Below are 18,708 nucleotides of genomic sequence, written 5' to 3'. Positions count from 1 at the left end.
TTAAGCTTAATCATTCACAGTCTTTTTGTTCAGTTTGGTCAGGTCAGCAATCTGTGACTCTTTAGTTATTTGATGACATTTTAGAGCTTTCACTGAGCTGTTTTATAACCTCAGTAAAACTCCTTCAAAATACTGAGTAACAATATTCTCATCATCTGCACCTGATGTTTCTACCTGACTTCAGACATTAGAAGTGGAATGAATGACAATTCTGTCACTGGTATTTATATTCTATGTTGCTTGAATATCCTTTACACATTTTATCAAATTTATAAATATTCATATATTTAAATAGGTTACCAAAATCCACAAGCTAAGGTAGGGTGCATGTGGTGTTGTTGTTTTTTGTTTGTTTTTGTGGTCGTACACATTGCTGAAACCTGCTTTGTGGTGAAATCCCTTCTTATGTCATTTCCTCAGCCAAGCCCCGTCCTCACAGTGATGACTACACAACCATGAGAAAGGTACCTCCACCTAAACCTAAGCGCAGCCCTAACACTAAGCTGACAGGCTCATATGAGGAGATTAACGCCGTGGCACCCCAGCTCCACCAGCTGCGCCCTGCTGATGTAAAGATGGCCCTGCTTTCTCGTGGTGGGGGGTTTGGAGGCTTCGGAGGCCTGATGCAGAGGGCAGCTTCTTTAGATGCTCCAAAAGGGGTGGCACTCAGCCTATACAAAGGCCAAGACGAAGAGGATGTATACATTGAGATGTTGGGGTCCCAGCCAAGGACTCGAAGCCTCCAAGAACCCCCTGACAGCCCAGATCTGATGGACTCAGAAGCTGTGTATGAGGAGATGAAGTATCTCCCACCTGAAGATGGTGGAAATCTTGCTCCTGCAATCACCAAGGCTGCCAGGCTGCAGGCTCTAACATTGGGTCTGATTGGATTGGGGTTGTCTCCTCCAAAGAGTGGGGAAAACAAGCAAATGCCAGCTAGCGTCACTGCTACTACGGAGGTTTCTCACACACAGAGCCTGCCTAACAGTGCTGCTGCCAAAGCTCAGCTTGGCAAAGATGGCAGCTGTGATATCCCTGCTCCGTTCCCCAACTTGCTCCCTCACCGCCCCCCTCTCCTGGTGTTCCCCCCCTCTCCTGTTACCTGTTCTCCTGCTTCAGATGAATCTCCTCTCACCCCTTTGGAGGTAAAGAAACTGCCAGTGTTTGAGACGAACCTGAACTATGCCACTGGTCCAGATAGCCCACTGTCCCCACAGTTTTCACGCCAGAGGGCTGACTCTTCACCTAGTCTTACAGTCCTCATGCCAGAAAAGAAGTCTACACCTCCGCTCACTCCTCCACCACCTCCTCCTCCCCCAAGTGCACCACCTCCTCCTTACAGACCACCCTCACACTTCCCCTTCCCACCTGAGGCCAACTTCCTGGCTCTGACTCGTGCAGCATCTGTCACTGGGAGCTCTGAGTCCCCCAAAAGCTCCTCACAAAGGGCAGGTGGGGACCTAATGGGGAAGCCGCCTCCTTATTCGCCTGTGAAGATGTCTCGACCTGAGCCACGGAGGGCACACTCATGCTCATCATCACCACTGTTGTTTAACCCAGCCAATGGGAGACCCCTGACCAGCCCCCTAGAGGAGCTCAACACTTTGTTCAGTTCAGGACGCAGCTTGCTGAGGAAGTCAACACCTGGACGCAAAATGAGAGATGCAGGTCTGTTTATGTTTTTTACAATGTTGTACGACTAATTGCTAGATTTTTTGTGAATTCAATTATTTAAGATATAACTTAAAAATCCTTTTTCTGTCAGTTTTGTTTTGATTTTTTTATTAATTATAATCCCAAGGCTTTGCAGTAACAAGAAAGAAGTTGCTTGGGTTAAGGCTCTCTCATACTTTATCTTAAGCTGAACATTCAAAGGATGGACACCTCTCTCACTTCAGTATGCATCACACCTCTACTCAGCCCCTTCTTGCATCTTCCATTATCTTTCACAAAATGATCATGGAGAGAGCACCAAACCCTTCTGCAGACCAACTCCTTCACGGACAACAAAGTTGCAATTTCCATCCAGGAGTTTTTAGCCATTTGACATTCTGTGTTGTTATTTTGTGATTTATTGTACAAATGTACATGATTCCTCACCAAATCACATTAACACTCCCTAAAATTATACATATCGCCTGTAATTACAAAAAAAGAATAGTGGAAGTGGACTAAATAAAACAAATTATCAACATTGATTTTTCTGCATAAAACATGGCCACAAACTTCTGACCAATCATACAACTCACCACACAGAGCTTTGTGCAAGATAGGGGAGACAGGTGCAATTTTTGTCACCAAACTAAGTTAATGACAACTGATTTTGACACTTCTGATGAAATATGGGAGAGTCTTAAGCTAACTCATGGGTCAGAATACATGCAGTGCCACTGACACATCAACTATCAAAGTTTATACAAGCATTTATTTATTGCACAACTGAAGAATCTAGTTTTAAACTTATCAGATGGAAAAAAGGATACACACAGATAAAATTATATGGACAATTGTTTCCTCACCTTTGTCAGTCATTTAGGTATCCAACATACATTTTGCATCATTAGAGTAAAACTGTGCCAGGCTTTTAATGATCAACTTCAGCTTAAAGTGCATTTTCACATCACACACCTGCTGAGCTGTCTATTAGTGCTTCACTTGTGAAACTTACCTTATCATTTCATTCGTTCTTGTCTGCTGATCAGACCACATATGAAAATATCCCTCTACCACAATCTGGTAATAGGAACAGTGGTATATAGTGGTATGCAGATATTGAAAGATCTCAGCCATCTTAGAAGATATAAACCCCTCTTATAAAACACCTCACACCTCCATGTGATTAGTCTAGATCAGCCTACCATTATCTATTATCTATACCCACTTATCGTTGCAGGGTTGTGGAGGTGCAGGTGCCTATCTTTAGCGATCATTGAGTGAGAGACAGGGTAAACTCTGAGCAGGTCACCAGTCCATCGCAGGACTAACAACCATGCACACACACACATGAAGAGAAGAAGAGAGCTCACACATGCACAGGGAGTACATGCATTTCCTTTCAGTAAGACCGCAGGCAGAGATTTGAAGACAAATCTCAAGCCCAGTATATTGTTCAGCTGGATTCCCAGGTACTTGTGTCTGGAGATGATCTTTGGTAGTGTTTAGCTGTACATCATTGTGCCTATGCAAGTTCACACAGCCACAGGCTCTGTGCACATAATCTATGATAATATAATGATAAAGGTTTCTGATAAAAAGCTACTCTTTTCATAGTAATACAAGTCATATGTGAAAAGAGTAAACAGGAACGGGAAGTGGCCTGTCCCCTCTGGCGTTGCTGACTGACACACAAAGCCAGACCACCACATGAGCTTACCTGTAGATTAGTTAGATCAGGTTTTGAATAGTATCAGGCTCTCTAACATCTACCATAGAAAAATCAATATTGTTATGTAGATGTTGCAATAGCCATCTTTGTTGGCAGACTTGCACAAACCTATTTGTTACTATCTGCTTTGCCGTGCCCTTCGGCTTCCACATTTGCTTTCTTACATGTTGGCTTATGAGCAAGCTTGCATAGTCTCCTTTAGTGTCGCATAATAATCAGTTTAAGTTCTGGGCTATTGTGCAAGGCAGTTCAGTGGGCTGCATGCAGTGCACACAAAATTATAGAAAGTAGGGCAAACATTTATGTCACACACAGTTGGTGCAGTGGAGGGTCACCAGGTCAGACTATTCAAACCCAAAAAGAGATTGCTTTGGGATGATGTAAATATTCCATTTTGATGCAGTCTTAGCACAACTTTAGCCTATAAGAGAAGATAGAAATTCAGCTACCCGACTGTGTTTCCTCAGAGTTTATAAGTTGGGGCTTTGTTAATAATGCATGAGCAGTAGAATGATGAGGATTAGGCATCAAATATTTAACAGCTCACTCATGTTGTATTGAGGGGAGTGTGAATGCTCTGAAGCGGTGTGCAGTACAACCTGGTCAAATATCTAGAGGAGAAGTAAAAAAACTGGAGCAGAGTGGAAGGAGTAGCTGTTGGTGAAAATAAATGCTCATCTTTCCATTGCCTTATGGAGGAGCTACTCGGTTTGCGTAGTAAGCTATTGCATCATGCTTCTATAATGGTAAAAAGTGCATCGAGCTGGATGCTGAGAACCTTATAAGACACTGTATGTGAGCGAGTGAATGATGACGCATTTGCCCCACATCACATCTTGTACTTGAGTCTTCGTCAGCATCTGGACTGGAGCAGGAAAAAGCACTGGCATCATGGAAAGTGGTGTGTGTGACAGTGGGGTGGGCAGCGGGGTATTTTGAGCAGGCAGAGCACAGCGGCCGCCTCAGATCTGAGTGCATAGGGATGCCTATGGGTTTAACAGGACAAGCCACTTCCGTTCCCTCTTGGCAGTCAAATGGCTGAATGTGATACTCAGCTCTAGGGAGCGGGCAGAGGTTATAGTTGCTATCCCTGACATCTCTGTGCAGAACAGCTGACTGTCCCCTGCTGGCCCCTTCCCCGTCCTCACCCCAATGGTATGAGAAAACCACAGGAATACCAAGGAAAGATGGCAGGTGGTCTTGGGATTTTTCCACAAATATGTGTCATAAAAAACCCATACTTCAAACAAATGAAAAGGATTAGCATCCAGTTTTACTTTACCACATTCCCCTGAGTCAAACTTGGAATTGAAATGATCATCTCTCCTTCTTGGACACAATTTTTAACTCTGGAAGCTAATATATTATATTAGAGTTTGTCCAGCGTATGTTTAGGTATCATGTGACTGGGTGGGTGTGGGTGAGCTGAGAGACAAAAGGTAGACATTCTTGGTTTGAGACAACAGCTGATTATCTACTGACACATGCAGCCAGGGTTACTTACACAGTTTTTGTATGACCCTGGAAGAGCTGCAGAGGCTTTTGGAAACGCATGTCAACCAATAGCCAAATTAGAAACTTTTCACATAGTAAAATCAAATTCAAAAAGTAAAATTTTAAATGCAAAAGTATGAAATTGCATTTTCATGTTACAAATAATTTCACAATTTTCCTCAAGTGGAAATAATCAGTGAATATTATTGCACCGTTCACAAATATTCTCCCTTCTTGCAAAAACTTTTGAAAGGTCCTAAAATAAAAGACTCTAGCAATTATGATTAAAATTCATTTTGATACAAAAAAAAAATCTGAGTAAAAAGTAGCAACCTGGACAGTCATGCTTATTTAGGAGGTATTCCAAAAGAAAGTCTAGATCCTGGATGATCTACAGAGGTTTTGCAAAAATGCATAATCAAAGATTCTTTTCTCTTTGCTTCAACCTTGTAAAATATTTTATGAGAAGAATAAATTTATTTTCTAATACAATGGGAGGGCAGCGTGAAGTAACAAGAATACCAACAATTGAAGCTTTCTGAATTTGTCATGGACTGCTAATTAAAAGTTCCTCAACTCTCGCGTCAAATGGAGAAGATTAAAATATGAGCTACAAAATGTTTCCAGGAATGTTTATAATATGGGAAAACACGTTTTTTCTGTAAGATTGCATTTTCCCCCACTGTTAGATTTGTCTTAATGTTTCTGCTAGGATAAGAATGTAATTTTTTAAACACCTTTTAGATATTACCAGGGAAGGTATTAAGTTTAGAGACCTTTGTATATATGTTGAAATCTCACTGTTTTTTGTCTGAATAAGTGTGACTTCTCCATATATTGTGTTTTTCTCTGGTTGTTTTGTTTCCAGGTTTCAATTCTAACATCAATCTGCCAGGGAGGGAAGAAAGTGGCTCTGCACCGACCTCACCATCCCTGCAGCTGCAAGACAAAAATGCCAACAACCACTCTCTCCATCCCCCAAGCCCTGTCCCTGTGGAGAATGGCAACCAGATATCTAATGGTAACACCACAAGGCTTTACATTTTACACTTTGCCTTCCTGACAAATGACCTCTTGAAATCATGATCTGCTATACTGTCTAGGTCAGTCAAGGTTTAGGGAGTTCCCTGTTTCTCTTCCATAAGTTTACCTATGACAGCCTATTTAAGAAAAAGCAGGTTGCTCTCATGTTCATTGAGAAAAATCAAGTAAATGGCAAAGTCCAGCCTTAGGGTCCAAAAAAGGGAATAAAAAGCTAAAAGTCAAACATTTTGACGTTTTGTTATGCTGCAACTTAAAGTAACTGAGTTGATAACGGACCTGTCTGCACAATATGTGAACTTAGCTTTTTGAACTGTTCAAAAAGTCAACAACAAAAAAAAAATCTGTTTTGATATTTTAAATATATGAGATTTATTTGCTGCAGTTTTATTTATTATTTATCTATAGTTTTTATTGTTAATGTGTTGGTTTTCTTCAAATAGAATATGACCAAATTATTCAAGATACCTATCTGAAGAAAACTTGTATATTAATCATTAAAACTATAGATAAATAATAAATAAAACTGCAGAAATAAAACTTATTTGAAAGTTATTTAAAATATCAAAACATATTCTTTCTTGCTGAGGTGTTATGAAAGACCAGCTTTCTTCAGAAGCAACTTCAGCTTGTCTGCTAGTCTGGAGGTTTCCATCTTCCTCTTGATATTACTCCATAGAGTCTGCTGGGTTTAGGTCAGGTCAGTTTGTTGACCAAATCAAGCTTAGATTTACGTTTTTAAAGTTTTTATGCAATATTAAAATTTTCTGAAAAACTTAATTTTATATTTTCATTAGCTGTAATCAACACTTTCCCAAAATAAACTCTTGAAATACTTCACTTCTTGTGTATTGACTCTATATAATAACTGAGTTTAAAAAAATTTAACTGAATTGCTGAAAAAAATTACCTTTCAGCTGCTATTTAATTATTGAGATGTACAGTGAAAAGAAGGCCACTTGAATATTTTTAGAGCTGGATTTGACCTCTGACTGGGTGTTTGCTATTTGTGTGATATTCAGGATCACTGGAGGATGAGAGTCACAGCAAGTCAAACTCCAGCACCACCTCCCTGCACAGACATTTGGACAGCCATCATACTCAGGTAATCACACATCACAAAGCATTTCCCTTCTAATATTTTATGCACCAAAATGGTGAATTGTTTGATTAATACACTAATTTTACTTTCAGCTTTAGGCTCTGTGTAATTTTTTTTTATTTCAGCCTATTAGCTCCAGACGCTGCCTCACTTTTGCAGACTTTGTGAAACCTTGACCTTCATTTTGAGATCAGTTTGCTTACGGCCGGTTACAGGCACACAAACATTTACTCAAACACATTCACAGCAGCACACACAGACGGTTAGAGCACAATCCCTGTAATGATAGATGTTATTGTGTTTGGGTTTGTTGACTAAGAAAAAGTCACCTCCTTGGAACATCATGTACCTCTCCTGACATGCGAGCTTCTTCCGACACTACAGGCAGGTGTACTGTTGCAGGATTAGATTCATTCCACTCAAACGCAAACTCACACAGATCCAAGTGAAAAACGGAAGTACAACTAAGCAGTGCTATAATTATCAGCAAGCCTAAAGCAGTAGGAACTCAAACTTGCATGATCTATGCCACATACAAAAAGTCCAAGGATAGAGCAAGTTGGAAATACAGATTCAAGCTTTCATAGTTATTATCATGTGCTGTAATTTTACCTCTGGCAAGAACACCCAGTAACAACCCCCTTTTTTCTCCAAAGATGACATTCAACTTTTCTTTAGATCCGGGTTTTCATCTTTTAAACATGGAGAAAACAGTCCTGTGATTTACTGAAAAAATTAAACCAAACAACAGCATTCTCAGAATGTGACTCATTTAGCATTTAATGGTATATTGATTCTTTGAATTTTCCCATGTAGAACATTGCAGATAAACTCTTACTAGCTCATGCCTGAAATAGAGGATAGAAGTGTGAGTAATATATATTTATTCACATCATAATTGTGTACAGACAGCCAGCTCTATTAACTTATGTAAAAGTCCTCCATGGCAGTTTTACACTGCAGAAGGGTTTAGGGTTCTTACTCTCTCTGAACAATGTGCATCTTTTTTCATCCTGATCTCCAGATACAGTAATAATGTATATCTAAATTACTTTTGGATTTTTTTTGCAATTTCAAATAATGAAATTGAGTTTTACATACCTTCACTGAACATTTTATTAGGTAAACCTGTCTAATAGTGTGTTGGACCGTTGTTTGATTCAGAATGACCTTAACTCTTCTGTCTGGGGTTTCTGTGCATATAGACATGACCTGTTGCTAGATCTATTCCAAGTCGAGATGGATCACTGTTTTCAGCTGAAATCCAGCCTCATCAGATAAGATTTCAACTTGTCATCGTCAGATTTTGGTGAGGTGAATTGTAGCCACTGCTTCCTGTTCTTACCTTATGGTATTACACATACTACCTCAGATGAAAGTAGAGATGCCTTTGTATTATCTTAAGCTATTCTCAGTAACCGTAAGAGATGAGTGAACAAGAAAATCCATTTCTGAAATACATAGACAAGTATGAGGTACCAATAACCATGCCACTTATGAAGTCACTTTTATCTCCTTTCTTCCTCTTTTTGATGCTCAGTTTGAACTTCAACAATGTATCTTCACCATATGATAAAATATATCAGTCAGCTTTATTAATCAAGTTTGTACACTTAAACAGATATTTTAACTTTTTAAAGTTAGAAAAGTAAAGTGTACTGGGAGCAAAGTCCCTCCTCCTGGCTCTGATTGGTTGTTTCTAACCGAGCGGTGTATTTCTCCAGGTGGCAATAGGAGATCAAGGAGAAGGCAAAGGAGTACATTTTTTTTCACTAATTATTTGTCTCATATTTGACTGTTACGTCAGTTTTAGCAAATATGTAAAAAACGTTTATGTTTTTTTATATAAAAGTTACATACTGCAGCTTTAAGGTGCTAATATATTGAATGCTGAATAATATTCAGACTTTCATGCAAAGTTTTCTCTCAGGAAACTAAAAGAACTTTAATATCAGGTTGGATTAGCGAGTGATTTTCAGCTAAGCTCGAAGCAAAAGTATAAGCAAAGGACATGGTGTACCATTTTGAGACGAGCTCACAGGATTTACCTTTCATAGATAAAACTCCACAAAAGGTGTGACAGGACTCTGTGTTCCTTCTTTAAAATCCTGCGACTGAAAAAAACACTTTTCCCCTCCATTTCCAGATGACCTGTGTGTGAACGCAGGTAAAATGCTGATGCGCCGGCCTTCCTAATCACAGTGTTTCTAGACGTTTGCAGCACCTTCCGAGTACGGAGAAGACTTTCTTTCTCTGCAATTCTAACATTTTTGCTCTTTTATCCTTCATGTATTTTCCAGAGGGGGCATCTCAACTTTTCTCCATTTGGTGCAGGGGCTGCCCTCTAAAACAAAGAGGGTGGTCAGGGGGGCTCACCGGAAACACTTCCCATATATAGGGATGTGGTGAGTGTGTCACAGCCATGCTGATCTCAAGCCTGACGGCAACAGCAGTGTTTTTCAAAGAAATTCTGCAAAAGTATAATACTTCCTCAGAACATTGGCATAAATGATTAATAGTCTGGTTATTTATGGAGCCCGGGGCTTTTATAAGCAACCAAAGCCAAGGAAAGAAGATCATAATGTTCTGATCAACATGTACATAAAATCAGGAAGCCAAAATTGAGAAAAGCACTGCTTTTGCATAACTTCATCAATAGTTCATCTGCTCCCTTTTTTATTGTTTGTAGAGAAACCTCTTATTACCATTTTTTATATCTAAAAAGAAAACATAGGCCAGCTGGGCATTCCTCCTTCTTAGATCTTCAATGATACTTACTGGTGTTCCCAGTAATCCCAGTTCAGTGATTGATTCAAGGCATAGAAATGTTACGCTCTATTCATAAAATTAATTATGAAAAGTCAACAAAACTCAAAATCCAATTTCTATTAATCATCAGGTGATTAAGCTGAGAGTCAAAACTCAACTGTGGAAATTGTTACTGAGGAAAGAACACTTGTATGCTGAAAATGTTATTTGCTATTTTGCATCATGGAAGCTTTTGGTCATTTTGTAAACATTTTTGGGTTCATAGTGGGTTTTTTGCCACAATTTATACCTGCCCTGGGAGCATTTTGCCAGCAGATATCTGAGAATGAAGGTATTACAGTAAAGTTTTACTCTTAGGTGCTCTTAACTTCTATCTGTTTTAGAAGATGCTGATTTTGGAAGCGTTGGGAACTTTTTGGAAAAAAAAAAAGTTAGATGTAGAAAATTAGGCTGAAACTCACAACTTTCCAAATGCAGGATGACTACGCTTCCCATCAGGCCACCGTCGCCTCAGAGTTGAGGTTGGCATCTGTAGTTCCTAACACTAAACATTAGTTTCTATTTACTAGCAGGAGGGTAAGAAAAATATTTTGAATGCTGTTTACTATAGCTCCGGAAGATAAATTATAGTTGGCTAGAATTTGTACCAACAGAACAAAACTTCACAAAAACCAGAGTTCGGAAAGAGGCCACAAATCTCTGATCAGTCTTTGATTTTAGTTGTTATTCACCTGGTCAAATGTTTTTGCTGCTTAATGTTACTTGATTTACCTATTAATCCGTTTTCAGGCTATTTTTCCCTGATTTATTACTCTGGTGATTCATGTAATTAAAAGTCGGACTATATTCATACATGTCTAATGTTTGTAAAACCAAACACACATTTGTGTTTGTCCTGTCTTCTTCCTTGCTCTGCTCATCACTGCAGACATGGTGCAAATACTGTGAGAAAAGATAAGAGAAAATACTTTTCTGATGGCTTTTTGGATCGGTTTCAATGTCATTAATTTCTTCATTAAGTTCATTCTGTGAATCATTTTTTCGTCTGTTAGCTTCATTCCAAAATGTGTTTGCGTAGGACTTTCATAACTAATAAGAAGAAAGGATGCTGGAAGATAAAGAGGGCAAGCTGATTAGGAATGAATAGACTGGTTTGTATTTTTCCAAGAGCAGTCGAGGCTAATTATATAGCAAATTGACAGACGGCTGAATGACTGAAGACAACAAAGATTGATAGTTTTGTTTATCCCTTCAGACAATGTCTTGGGAAAGGCAATGACATTTAAAGTAGGAGTGTTCACATGTTTTCTTCTCAGAATTACACAGCACAACACATTCCCATTTCTGAAACGTAGGAGAAGGACAAACAGTACGATACTTTGTGGACCTAAACCCGCTGGTGAAAAGATATTTCCAAGAAAAAAAAGCTCACAGAGAAATGATTACTGACTTCTGATATCGTTGCCTCTTTCGTCTTTAAAGGACAGTCTGTTCTGATATTAACCAGATTGGAACAAACACTTTCAAAAAGTATAAGGTTCTTTTTAGACCATCATATTTTTTTCTACTTTCTTTACAAATGAGGTATAACTTAAGTCACATTTGGGGTTGGAATGCTACATGTTCTTAGTATTTCTGTGCTTTCCTAAGTTTTTTCTGTATACTAGAAAAAACTAGTTTACAGAATTACCATCTGGCTACAGAGTTGCTGACCTTTCTTCAATCTAACCTAAGACTTTTTTTATGATTTTGAATTTTTCTTCATCAAAAACCACAATGAATCTTTCAAGGAAATTGCAACACAGAACAAGGTAATCTCAATAATAGATAAATACATAACCATTTTAACTACCGGTAAATATTTTTAATTTCACAGTTGAGTTCCAAGATCAAGACGTCACCTGTTCTGGTTATTTTTGTTTTAAGTCAGACTTGTATACTCAAGGGGAAAGGACGCAGGTGGTTTCAAGCTTTACCTGGCCCAAACTTGTGCATGTAGTGCACAGAATCTTCATAATATTCTGGCAGTTCAGTTTTTTTATATATAATTTTAAGAACTATTTTAAGCACTATTACCATAAAACTTTCGGTAGCACTTATTTGACGGGTGAATAAGTCATGACACCATCATAAACATGACATAACACCTGTCATGACCATGAGTAAGTCTTCATGAATATTTATGACTGTTGTCATAAAGTGTCATTCGGTACTTTTATAACAAATTTATGTCAGATCATGATTTCTTGGTTAATGACAAGTTGTCATAACAAAGGCATTTTAAATAATGTCAACTTTGTATTAAAAGTGTCATGATTTACCGAATGACACTTTATGACAACAGTCATAAATATTCATAAATACTTATGTCATGTTCATGACAGGTGTCATGACAGTCTTATTCACAACCCGTCAAATAAGTGTTATCAAACTTTCCTTATGTTGTAAATGCTATATTCACATTGTATCATGTTATTGTTCCGTTTTAAAGGTTATTGCTTACATGTGCAGCGTTCTCAGTCAGAAAGGTCACAAACTACGAATCTTTGAATATTTCCAATAGTTTCTGAGCCTTGTTGCATTCAGTCTATTTGTGTTTGCGTGAGTCCATGTTCAGTCATGCATTGCAGAAGGACATGGTGTTCCCTCTTGTCTACTGTTCCAGTAGCTGGTGTTCCTGCTCGGCACCCAGCATTGAATAGCCTAACAGAGAGGTGTAAATTATGGATCAGATTCTTGTGTGCCAGTGCAGGCGGTCAATCTGAGTGTTTAATCTTATATGGATATCTGAAACAAAATGCTCAGCTACGTCACACTGTGGCTTGTGTGTAATTGCTGTGAGAAAGTGACATGTTTTGGAAAATATTACGGTAAAAATATTTCAAGCTTGGAAAAATTTTTCTTTGAAGGAATTTTTTTCCGACGTCTCGGGTAAAATACAAAATACATTCACAAGTGACACAAGTAGATGATTAAATTTAGATTATGGACTCATTAGACATCCGGTCACCTCCATGTAATATCTGGTGAACTCATTGTGTGTAAACTATTGAGAGTGAAATAAGAGACTTAAAAAGATGGAATAAAGAAATAGCAAACCCTTGGCTTAGGCCGACTGCTGAGTAACATGACGGATGTCAGCAGGAATAAATAAGAGTAAGTTTGCTTTTTTAAGAATTAATAATAATTTAGATGCAGCAAGTGAGTTGATTTTCGTAGAAGGGTGGTAGAAATATTTAATTTTTATAGGCTTTAGCAAATTAGATTGTTTTTATTGCTTTTTTTCAGATCACAAGCTGTGTTTTAAAGACTCTGTGATCAGTGAAGAATAATCTTGTCCTGATAATTAGTAGACAATCAACTGAGAAAAAAACAACATTTATTACAAAGCTGATCTCCACATAATTCATCTGTCGAATTATAACCGAGCATTGAAGTTTCTTTTTAATATTTTCTTGGATTGGATTATCAACAAAAATCTGAGAATCTTTTTTAATTTTACCTAAACAATTGACTTGCACATCAGTAGTGATGTGCTCTTATTCCAGTGGTTGAATGTGTTTCTGTGTATGCACATTTTTATTTATGGCCTGAGCACAAGTCCGAGACTGGAACTTGTATATTTTTTATCCAGCTGCATTGAAGTAAAACCTGAACTTTTCGTTCACATCTCTCATTAATCATACATTTGCTTCTTCATCTCATCCAGTCTATTGACATATGCTCTTCCTCTCTAATCCAAACCAACCTTCCTCCTTCTTCTCTAGTTGCTCCAGCGCCTACATCTGACCAACAGAGACGAGAGTGCCGCCCTCAGGGAGCTTCTCCGCTGGCGGCAGGTGCAGTGTGAGGGGGGGAGCAGTCACAAGCAGCGTCCACCTCAGTCCCCACCCCTGCCCCCCACACTGCTCTGGACCAAAAGGAAGGCCTCTCCTTGAGCTGCGGTATCTGAAGTTACGTCTTCAAATCCTTTCGTCAAAAATAAACTCTTTGTTTGTTTTGTTGTAAGTTTGATCTGGGCCACCAACCTCACTGCCCGTGGGCTACGCTGATGAACCGTGGCCGAAAGCTAAAGAGCCTAATCCCTGGGCTGGGCTTCGGCTTCTCCTGTATTTGCACTGACTGTGGAAAATGCTCTACCTGATATGACATAAACTCAGTGTGCACAGTGTGTATGAATGCATAAACAACTGTTCCTGTGGAAGTGGGTTTTATTATATGATCAAATACTTTATGTATAAAAAAAAAATGAGCAGACGTATAAGAGATTAAATTATTATAACACGTCTATTTATTTTCACCAAAAGAATGATGCCCATTTACTGGAGGCTGCACCTGAGAGCAAATCAGCAGCATATTTGTGGTGGTCAGATGCCGAAGAGCCTCTTATCTCTCCAGTAGATAGTTTTGAATTACTGCTGCACACAAACAAGTTTCCTCCCCACAACATGGTGCTGATGATACTGTTGAGTTCCTACATGTTCACACTGGGGTTCTTGCATGCAGACTTGTGAAGTTTACAAGCAAACCCAACGCCTTTAGTAACTTCCAGGTTTTTAACATCCGTGCAGCTGGCTTCGACATGCTCGGCTCCTAAGTGCTTCTGGTAACTATGGCAACAAGCTACCAAGGGGTCAGGCTAACCTCAGTATTATCCCAAGGTGTACTTCTCGTCCTCAGTATTGACCAGCCTTGAATAAAAGCCCTGTGGCCAAATTCCAAACCACTGCACTTACCTTTACCATGAAAAGGGAATCTAACAAGTTGTTCAAGATGCAAATGTTTTAGCAGACAGGTATGAGGTTCATGTTGTGAACATGCGACTCTGTGCCAAAGTGATTCAAGTGAAAATATGATTGAAGTATTGTTGTTACATATAATACATACTGTAAGCTCTTTAATTATTTGATGTACAGGCTGGTTTAAAAGAGTAAATAAGTTTTATTGACAATGTGAACCGAGGAAAAACGTCGTAAATAAGAGAAAAAACATGCTAAACTCTCATTGTGTATTCACATAAGCGTTGTTAGGTGAGAGCATATGAGGCCAGATCTTTCTTTGGTTGAGTCAAACACATTAGGTCCCACAGAAATAATGACAACAATTTATCCAACTTTTGCTCAAATCTTCAAACAAGTTATATTCTTTGACCTCTTAGTTTATAAAAGCATCTTCTTTAAATTCTGGACTTGTTCATTAAAGAATATCAGTCATCCTGCAGATCAGAGATGCTGCTTCATTTACAAAATTAGTTTGATGAAGAGGAGAGACTTTCAAATTGTGTTTTTTCTAGTTTTACCCACAACAGACCTTGAAAGCCTGAATGTCATTAATTCTAGGCTTCAAATTATTTATTTGCACTCTTCCTTTTCCGTGTCAGTCTGGCTATACAGTATGCAACCTCAATTATTCTGAGAGACATATTCATGCTTTTATTTTTACTTTTTTTTTAGCTTGCTCATTAGTTATGAATTAATAAGGAAAAATAAATATAGTTGGACTTCAGAGTTTGCGTTGCTGTTCTGAGCCTCTAATGTTTCAAGCTTCTAGCGATGCCTGTGTCGACAACTAAGCGGGGTTGTGTATTTGGTGTCATGTACAGGAGCTCACACACAGATCAACTGGACTTCTGTACAGATTCTTCCACTGTGTGCTTGTCCTCCACTCACCTCTAACCCAGAGTCCTTTCCATCATCTACCCCGTTTGACCCCAAACCACAGCCCTTCTTTCCAGCTCAACCTGCTGCCCTCCTTCCTCTAACGGACGGATGAAACTGGCTTTACGGGTGTTTCCATGGTAATGTCAGTGTAAATAGTGACTGGTTTTTGAAGTCCTTTGCTTTCATCATCCCAGAAGAGCATAGAGACTGAAATAAAAGACAAAAGACATGTATGAGGTGTAAAAATTCAGTTCATTACAAGGACTCTGAGATTGAAGAATGCTTTGCAGTTTTGTTTTGTTTTTTTTGGGGGGGAGGGGTTGATGCAATGACTGAGAAACTGGAAGAGAGTTATTTAAAAAAGTGTGAATATCTTCTTTTTTACAATGACTTGTGTGTTATTGTGGAATTATTTTGCGTATTTATTATCAACCTCCAGATCCTGTTACGTTTTTTTTGTTTTTTTTCCTGATGCAAGCCGGAAGATTGATTTTAAATATCCATACAGTTGTTTACTGCACAATGTTTATGTGGTGTTGTGGTTGATCTCTGTGTTGGGCGTGTCTCTGCAAGCTGTTTGATCTTGGGAGATTGGCCTAAATGGTTAACGACGCTTGGTATCAATATCTCTAATGGATTTCTCTATGCCACTGATCACCCACAATGTGTCTGATTGATTTAGCCATACAAATTAGCAGCACAAAGGTGCAAGAGGACTTGGGAATCACCACCACCAGAGTTTTGTTTGTTTTGGGGGTTTTTTTGACTGAATGTCTAAATGCAAACATCTATTCTTTGAGCATCACTGATATTCTTTGTAGCTTTGTGAATTATTACTGGAATATGCTCTTGCTTCTAAAAAGAATATACTTGATTGCTTAATGTGAACTATGTCTTTGTTTGGAGTTCATTTTTAAAGTGAGGTAACGATGCAAATGGACAGATCTACTCCATCCTGAACACCTTGTGAGCTGCAGAACTAGAAACATTATCAAGGAGCAAATCTGATGCAAGCATAATAGGCAAAGATCAAGCTGGTGAACTTTGTTGATGCCCTCTGCAGGGTAAAACCTGCCATTCATCATGAACAGTGTTCGGGTTTGCTGTGTGATTTTTGTGCATACCCTTAAACCATGAAATAAGGCTTTTACCTTGCATGATCAATATGTTTGGACTTTCCATAACATGCATATCTTTTGGAAAAAATGCTGATTTTCTAATGTGAAGAATTGTTTTTCACCACACTGTGAACCCTTCATCTACCCCAAACACTAATTGTCCACATGAAAGTCTACAATACGCATAACTGGCAGGCCGATTACTGCCATGCATCTCTGTTCGTCAGGAATCTATAAAATCGTCTCTTCAGAGATCAGCTTTCTGGTGCTACAGTCAGTGTTAAATGGCCATTCTGTTATTGTTATTCTATTATTTCTGCACCTAAATATGGGGTTTGTCACTGCCTTTCATAATTTTGTCATACGTTTATTTTTTTTATTTTTTATTGTGATCCTTCTTTTGTACCTGACATACAATATATTTTCATTTGCATATGTATGTGTTTGTGGAAAAAACAAAAAGATTGTGGTATTTCATAAATATTATCCCAATGTTTTATAATTCTGTCTCTGTACAGCAATAAAGCACAATTGTGTCAATGTCAGTTTCTCTGTATGTGTAAAGAAAAAAAAAAACAAGAAGGTTACACAAAGTTCAGCCTAAAACTTATTTAGAGCTCATTAACTTACTTTAGCAATATCACATTTGTCATGTTGCTCAAAATAATACGTAATGGTATGTTTGGATGAAAATTATACATTATCTTTTTATTTGAATTCAGTTTTGCCACAGATTTTATGAAGTTGTGCTGAGCTTTGTTTGGAATGTTTTAACGCATGATGATGCCACTACCATGGCGACGTGTTCAGATTGCTTTTTATCTGTATGTAGGCCAAGACAAAAGGTTCTTCCTCCTGTCACATTTTGCTACATTCTCTAACAAACTTATAGACATTTATGCCGACATTAAGGCCCAGTTCACATGTAGAGAAGACAGCACTGGGCAAATTGGAGATTTGTGGAAACCCCATATTTGTGTTTGTGTATGTTTGCATGTGGCATACAAAAATAATTGTCCTATTTCATCAGTTCCATTAGAAATCGACATGACTTGTCGAAATGAGCTGCTGTTCCCTGAGGCATTTTATGCATCACCTAGTGACACTTTTGACAACGACAGAAACCTGCAAAAGAAACATGTCAGGTATGTCTTGTTCGACAAAAAGTCTAATAAGCGAAAGAACCTAAAGAATATGTAGACTAATAAACTTAATTGGAATTGACTTAAAATATTTTAAAGCCATTTATTTCTATCTACTTCAAAATCATGTACTACCTTGTGCTTAATAAAATCTCATTAAAATAAATCTGTCCCCGACAGTTCTGGTAGTCTATCTAGCCATGTGTGCATGTTTTTGAATGAATAATGTTTTATGGTTTTGTAATGAATAAATCATTACTCTTTAGCTGCAGTTTTCCCTACAAAAATGAGAAAATCATTGACATTAATATTTTCTCCTGACAGATGTCTTGTTTGTAGCTTTAAAATGTTCCACACATCCCTTCTGGTTTTGGGACTGCATGTTTTGAGCTGAGATTTTGATGATGTGGTAACCTTTCTTGCCACGTCACGTTCTTGCATTTGTAATCTTTAAAATTACAAATGCACAGCATTTACCCATCTCATCTAGCACAGCAGGAAATATGGAATTAAATCATTTTGTCTTTCTGTTAGTACATCAGCTTCCACTATGACCTCCTTAGGGTCCTTTCGGCTTTCTTTTTCTCATTTCTCATCCATGTAGATTTTGATGCTTGTAACATGGAGACTTCTTGAAGAGCATTTTTTGATTGTTAAAGACCAAACCTATGAAAGAAAACCACACAGCTGCAAGTAAGATTTGGAAAATCGATGATAAAGTGTGTGAGAACCAATTTGTTTTTGTAAAATATACAAAAATCGTTAAGTATCGCATGTTTTCACAAATAATACAGCGGAAGAAAAATACCTGCCTCCTTTGTATGTATTCTGTGTATTTCTGTCAAACATTTTTCACGTCATTTGGAATAACTATGACATAGTAAATAGTGTACCAAGAAGAAGAGTTAATGAAAACATATTAAATATAAATGAATAAAGTGACACTTTTCCCTTACTGAGCAAATTTTCCATAGATTCAGGGAAAGGATCACCTCCA

General features: G+C 38.2%; 1 protein-coding gene across 4 annotated transcripts in view; it reads left to right on the top strand.

Annotated features, from left to right (window-relative positions):
* The window catches only part of myo16 (myosin XVI), a 110,558-nt gene extending 93,444 nt beyond the window's left edge, over positions 1–17,114 (top strand). For 3 of the 4 annotated variants that reach the window (XM_023336919.1, XM_023336920.1, XM_014468415.2), the window contains exons 32-35: positions 421–1,668; positions 5,748–5,900; positions 6,943–7,025; positions 13,559–17,114. In XM_023336919.1, coding sequence (XP_023192687.1) covers positions 421–1,668; positions 5,748–5,900; positions 6,943–7,025; positions 13,559–13,729 — 1,655 coding nt within the window. In that variant the 3' untranslated portion in view covers positions 13,730–17,114. Of the gene's footprint in view, positions 1–420; positions 1,669–5,747; positions 5,901–6,942; positions 7,026–9,322; positions 9,428–13,558 lie in introns of all 4 variants that reach the window. The other variant, XR_002753052.1, reaches the window with a different exon arrangement.
* The last annotated feature ends 1,594 nt before the right edge of the window (positions 17,115–18,708 follow it).

This window comes from Xiphophorus maculatus, chromosome 7 (genome assembly GCF_002775205.1).
Source record: "Xiphophorus maculatus strain JP 163 A chromosome 7, X_maculatus-5.0-male, whole genome shotgun sequence".
In the NCBI taxonomy this organism is placed as follows: Eukaryota; Metazoa; Chordata; class Actinopteri; order Cyprinodontiformes; family Poeciliidae; genus Xiphophorus; species Xiphophorus maculatus.
The sequence above is the reverse complement of the archived record's forward strand: the minus strand, read 5'-3'. Positions and strand labels throughout refer to the sequence as shown.